This window comes from Daktulosphaira vitifoliae, unplaced genomic scaffold, assembly GCF_025091365.1.
Source record: "Daktulosphaira vitifoliae isolate Bord-2020 unplaced genomic scaffold, ASM2509136v1 Scaffold_1, whole genome shotgun sequence".
Classification (NCBI taxonomy): Eukaryota; Metazoa; Arthropoda; class Insecta; order Hemiptera; family Phylloxeridae; genus Daktulosphaira; species Daktulosphaira vitifoliae.
In genome coordinates, this window is record NW_026099572.1 from 33267663 (window position 1) to 33274225 (window position 6563).

At 25.5% G+C, this 6563-nt stretch overlaps 1 protein-coding gene across 6 annotated transcripts in view; it reads right to left on the reverse strand.

Annotated features, from left to right (window-relative positions):
* Positions 1-6563, reverse strand: part of LOC126896954 (uncharacterized protein CG43867) — a 63375-nt gene that overhangs the window by 19842 nt on the left and 36970 nt on the right. For all 6 annotated transcript variants that reach the window (XM_050670200.1, XM_050670199.1, XM_050670197.1 and 3 more), the window contains one exon: positions 1117-1179. In XM_050670200.1, the coding sequence (XP_050526157.1) occupies positions 1117-1179 (63 nt within the window). The remainder of the gene's footprint in view (positions 1-1116; positions 1180-6563) is intronic.

Here is a 6563-nt window from a genome sequence, read left to right on the forward strand (position 1 = left end):
AAGTTATATTAAAAATTCAAATGCCATTTACTATTAAATTAAAAACTCAAACATTTTATTAAATTAAAAATATGTGTTACCATTTAAAAAAACAAAGTTGACCCCCTTCCAAGGCATAAGGGATGAACTTAAAAAGTATTACATAGTTAAAAATTCAAGAATAATGTGTAACTAAAGATAATGAAAAAAAAAATGTTTAAATTATTATTATTCTGCAAGTAATTGAGTTGGTTATGATAAAAAAATCACCCTGTATATAATAGTCTTTACATAGTTTAATAATAAGAAAATACTTATCACCCAAGTGACCAATGACCTATATTATATTGAAGCACCCTTTCTCTAACTTTAATGTATCATCATAAAAATCATTTCATTATTAGACAAAACTATGTTCCTAACCAAGATTGCATTAAAGCTATGGTTATCTATTATGTTGGTAGAAAATAATATTTATTACAACGATTACAACCTTATCAAGGGTTGTTACGAAAGTCAATTCAATATGGTCTAATTTATATTTTACTTTAAATAGGTAAACTCCGCATAAATTTAAATATAAAAACAAAAGATAATTATTATTATGACAACATATACTACTTTATACAGCAGTCCTTATAATTTTAATTTTTCCCACAAAACTTACAACTTCTTTATCATTTCTTTTCACTTTTTCTTTAAGAATATTTTAAAACATAAAACTTACAGGAATATCATAACGTTTTTTGATTCTAAAATATAATGCTGATTAACTTTCCCAATAATAATACAATTGTGAAAAATAAACATAGATAAATAAGTTACGAGATAAATTTTACTTTTCTAGTGATATTAATATATTTAAAATCAGTTTTAAAATGTGGAATAAATGGAAATTTCTATTTAATGATATGAATATACCATAAGATAGCTGTTCAAAAACCAAAACTTTATATGCTCTCAATAGAAATACGTAGTTATTTTATGAAACAGTACTCTATATAATAATAAATACTGAAATTTTAAAGTATAGTAGCACAGTCAAGAGCTTTAAAATATATTTTTTTTTAATTAGAAAGTGGCGAGTGATTACTAAAGCGTTAATATATTAATATAACAATACATTTGAGTGCTTACTTTTCCTTCTGCCTCCAAAGCTCTGGTTTCAGCTTCCAGTACACGCCTTTCCAATTCTGACAGCTAAAAACAAAGATAAATAAATAGTTTAAAGTAATATTATTTTTATATTTTGTTATTGATTCAACACTTTCTATTAAACAACACAATCAAACATTAAAACTTAATGAAATTAACATTAAGAAAACTGAAAACTACGTTAGCCTGAAAATTTTTTTTTGGTATATATATAAACAATTTATCAACTGTAGTATTATATTAGACAAAAAAAATAAAAATTTTGATAAAATGCACCACATTTATTCATATCACCCCAAAATTGAAATTATTGATACTAAATACTTATAAATGTTTTAAAAATGTTCTAATCACTTAAATACTAGCGAAGAAGAATTATGTCTATTAATATTTAAAAAATTACAATTATTTTTAGTTTTTATATGCATTATCATAAATTAAATAAATCCATGTTATTAAAGTTGTAGGATGGAAACATATCATATGAGCCTTTAATTTAAAACTTAGTTAATTCCAGACGACATATTTCAACAAATTTTTCTCTCTAGAAGTTTTTATCACATTATTTATGCTAAAAAAAGCTTACTGAGACATTAATTATACGAAAAAAATTCGTCGAGGGTTTATGTAATGTCCCCATAAACAAATTAACGAAAGCCACGCAAGTTTATAAATTAACACGTGTAATTTAATTTTTTTAATTCTCAAGATTAAAAATAATCATAAACCGAATAAAGAAATTACGCGATGAGTGAGGTTGACAGACAAGCAGTGTAGTCAACAGTGGGAAAAATTATACATAGTTTTTCGGGCTACCTGCCAAATTTATTCACTATCGTTTTTAAGAAACTCGTAAACCGTATTATTATTTGTTATTTTTAGTCTTCACCTACATCAGAATGATAAAGGTGGGTGATAATAAAAAAAGCCAAAAAACTTCGGAAGAGAAGAAAAGTAATTTCTTAGAACAATTATCAAGAACTGGCGCTAGAAATCGCGGGACCTCGTTCAAAACAATTTTTTGGACTCTGAAGAATATTTTAAATATAAAAGAGGATTTTTGTTTAGTCATTTACTTGATTAGCGGAGTCCTTAAAAGCGAGGGGGCATACCTATTGCGTTAGTTCTCCTAGTTATTTACTCAAGGAATAACATGAAAAAATTATTTTTAAAACCATCAATTTAAATTTGTGATATGATAAAGGATAAATATCAAAGTTCTTGGATGCAAATGAATTTTCTTTTGTTAACTATTTTAATAAGCAACAATTAGAAGAAATCACAAAATAATAAATGTGTAAATACATGAAATTTTATAAGAAACTGAAATTAAAATTTTTTAATAGTTTGGAATATTTATTAAATAATTTAAAATTGTATTCCTACATTACAAACTTGTTCTTTTTCAACTGTAATTTGTCTCCTATGAATGAGTAAAAGTATTTGTATGAAAGAGGGAGTTCAAAACTAGTTGAAATATACATAATAATTATCATTCATTGAATAATATATAAAGAAAATATGTTAATGAAAATTCGGTTAATTAAACCTCTGTGTAATTGATAATCACAAAAAATGTTGAGTGTAAGATTTTTATATTGAATTACTATCAAGTGATATTTACACAAATCACATAGGCTTGGGGTACTAAACAAAATTATATCATTAAATTTGCCTCTAGTAACAATTGAATCGTATTTAAATAAAGTACATTTTAATCATTTTCATTTTTCTCCCTCGATTGAATTTATTTTACTTTCCACTGTGTAAACTGCAAACAGTTCGTTAGTTTATTTGGTCCTAAACCATTTTAATAAAAAGCGCACTCGCGGCTTGAATAATAACAGTCGTGCGTACATATTTGTTTGCTTCAGCTGTCGCTCACAGCCCTTCCTCGTTTACAAATTAACTGTTCTTTATCAAAAATGGATTTACTCTTATATAAACTAAGAGCAAAAAAGTGAATTATTTATTTCAATGTCGATTGTAATATTTTTTAAAAGCAAGTATTTTATTTTGTGTTATAAATTTAAATGTATATCTAAATATACATACAAAATAGTTAAATTAACTTTTTTAAGGCAATGTCATATTATTTTAAGTTTTGAAGTATCACTCATTAAAATTACCAAAAAAAAATCATAATTATTCTCACAAATTTAAATTATTTTATTTATTGAATTAAATTCACGGTTATAATTTATGATATTTATATGGCAGAATTCCTCATAAGTAAAAAAAGTTACCCACGAAGTATCAGTTTATACAACAATTAATAATTGTTATTCAACGCTCGAGGGGTTGAGAACGCACTGTACCTAGTTAAAAATTACTTTATGTGGCGAAATTCATAAAATAAATGGTATATAGTATACAATAATTAATTTTCCTATAACGGTTTACCATTAAAAGGGGTGAAAACATATAGAATTTAAGTCATTGTACAATTAAACATCTTGATGTTTAATAATAATTTATAAATTACATTGAAACCTATCCGTCATTATTATTTAAATCAGTATTATTATTTAAAAAATAATATTTTAAGTAATTAAACATTTATCATACGACTTATATAACTTTGATTTTATGTTTTAATATGAAAAAAATATATTACAGCTACAGTGAAAAATAATACATTGTATATAAATAAGTTTTATTATATAATGGATAGTAATAATATTTGATTATATTATTATCATATAATTACCTATGCTTTAATCTTAATAAATAAAAAATAATTATTCAAGTATAAATGATGAAATAGTACAAGCACGACACCAGTTTTAAGAAAATATATAAAAACGAACGTATAGTATCGTGTAAAACTTTATTACATTTCTCTTTTTTTTTTTTGTAAAAAAATCGTTCCTCAACACAGGCAAACGATAAATTGTACCGGCGCTGAGATTATTATCGTCTAGTGTAAATACCGTTATAAACGGTAATATTATACAAAACTATGTATACTTGCATAAATTGTGGAACTAAGAGGAAAAACTACACAGCGCAAAACCTATGATATTCAATGTAACAGACGGTGAATATTTTATTATTGCAGTTATCCTGAGTTTACAGACACCAAGAAAGTGCTAAGCTTGATATTACTTTTCATAAAAAATCTCATAAAATCATAATGTACAACTGTGATATCTTGAAAGAAATTTATCAGTAGGCATTAAAGAAACTGCTGAATGCAGATGTTTCGATTAGGAACACAGATATAATATTTTATTTTAATATTCATTAAGTTTACACAAGCTCGAATTATTTTTTGTAAAACTTCTACGAGTCTGACAACAGTAATAACGGCAAAAGTATCTGGAAATGACATTCAACTGCACATTGTTATGTACCCGTTACCCTCTCGAGGGAATAAGTCTTCAAAAGTGTGTTTTGCAATTAAATAAATAAGTCCGAGTTTGTCTGAGCTACTACTAACGATTCCCCGTAGGCTATGTTAACCGATAGCCCACAACTTTGGGTGGAACTTAGTACCCAGAAATTCACATACACGCAAATAATCAGTGACTTGAGAATAAAGACAATTCATTATATTCAAACGTACATTAATTAGTACAAGAAAAAAGTGCTTTTAGAATTATTTTTCAATGCAAAATACTTACATTTAACAGTATTAGTAATAAAGTTAAACGATTCAACAGTTTCAGAGTGTTCAACCGTCAAGTTTTTCAAGTCAAACTGTATACTTTTATTTTTATTATCATTGTCATTTATACAGTAGCTCTAACGTTTTCAAGTGGTAAATGGTCTGTTTTATAGCACCTATATATATATTGCATGACTATAGCGTCCTTTGAATAGGATACACATAAAGATTTAATGGAACGGGACGAGTATTTACAGAGGAACATTACAAGTCAACAGAAAATTCAACGATTTGTTCTAGAATCGAATATGTTAACCCAACGATCGATTTGTCTAACTAATCTGTGAAACTAATCTTTAGGCTTACTGGAATATACTAAGATTTATGTTAACTATTCATTACGTGATAGTATCACCAAACAAGAATAAATAACCGTTATTTAAATTAAGTTAAGGCAGTGTGTAAAAGATCACACGCATACACTGTTGTTAAGTATGAACATAAAACTAAAAAATCTAACTATTTATTTTCAATAGAAAAATTTAATGAAAAATTTTCATGTCATTATCTTAGGTTAATTATGTTGGAAACTTTTTGCGAAACAATTAAAAGTTTTCGTCGAGTTTGTAATCTCAAGTTACAACATGCACACGACTTATAGTTATAAAACAATTTTATAAACAAAATAAAACAGGAAGTATTTGAAAATATAAAGTGAATAAGTAATAAAGTAATCGACTTTACTCACTTTACCTATTTCTAATGCTAACACATCCATAAATTTTGCACCAAAAGATTTTTAACTGACACCAGCTGAATGGGTACAAATTGCCTAAATTCCATTACTGTCAGGAAATCATGCTATATCTCCCTACAATCTGAGACTTTTTACGAGACATTTCATGTCAGATTTGAACGTTATGGATATGTGACAATACGGTTGCGAAAACATATAGGAATATATTACATTAAATATACCGAGTATTTAAAAAAGTATACATTGTTATAGTTAGTTACTTAATATAATCTGAAATGTAATTTTTGTTTTAATATAAAGTTTTTATTAATTAAGATGATATGAATATTCAAAAATATTTATTTATATATATACAAAAAAAAAAAAAAAAAGAATAACAGGAAAAAAAAAATTCTAACAATGACGGCATAGTAAAAAAAAAAAATTTATGTGAATAGATATAATTCTTTTTTTTTTATGTTTATCTTGGTACTCAAAGCACAAAAAAATATTTATTTGGAAACAAATAAACTAACAAACAAAATAAAACATCATTTCACGTGTTGAATGAAATTTCGAAATCAGAGAGCTAATAAATAATTCTTTAAAATACCTGTAATCTAATCATTTATCAAAGTAACTTCAAAACTTTACATCAAATACAGTTAGAGTAATAATACCAAGCTCGACTTGATAAAATTATGTGGAATAAAGTACTTTTACTATATTAAAAATGTAATATATTAATAATTTATCAAGTTCATTTTTATTCAAATATTACCAACACATTTTCAGCAATGGAATATTACGTGTTGAGTAAAATTCATAAAATTATTCTATAATAAAAAGGTTCTACTTTTAATAAACGTTTTTCTCAATTTTAGTAAAGACTAAACATCTTTGTATTTTAGCTTCGATGCGAAGCTGAGAAGGTATTGGTTTTACTAAGATGTGTTTTTTTTTTTTTTTGTGTCTGTTACCACTTTTTCTCAGCTCTCATCGAACGGATTTCTTTCAACGATACTTTAAAAGATCACAAATCGTATCTAGTCGAAGACATTACCCTTAAAAATTGAAAAAAAT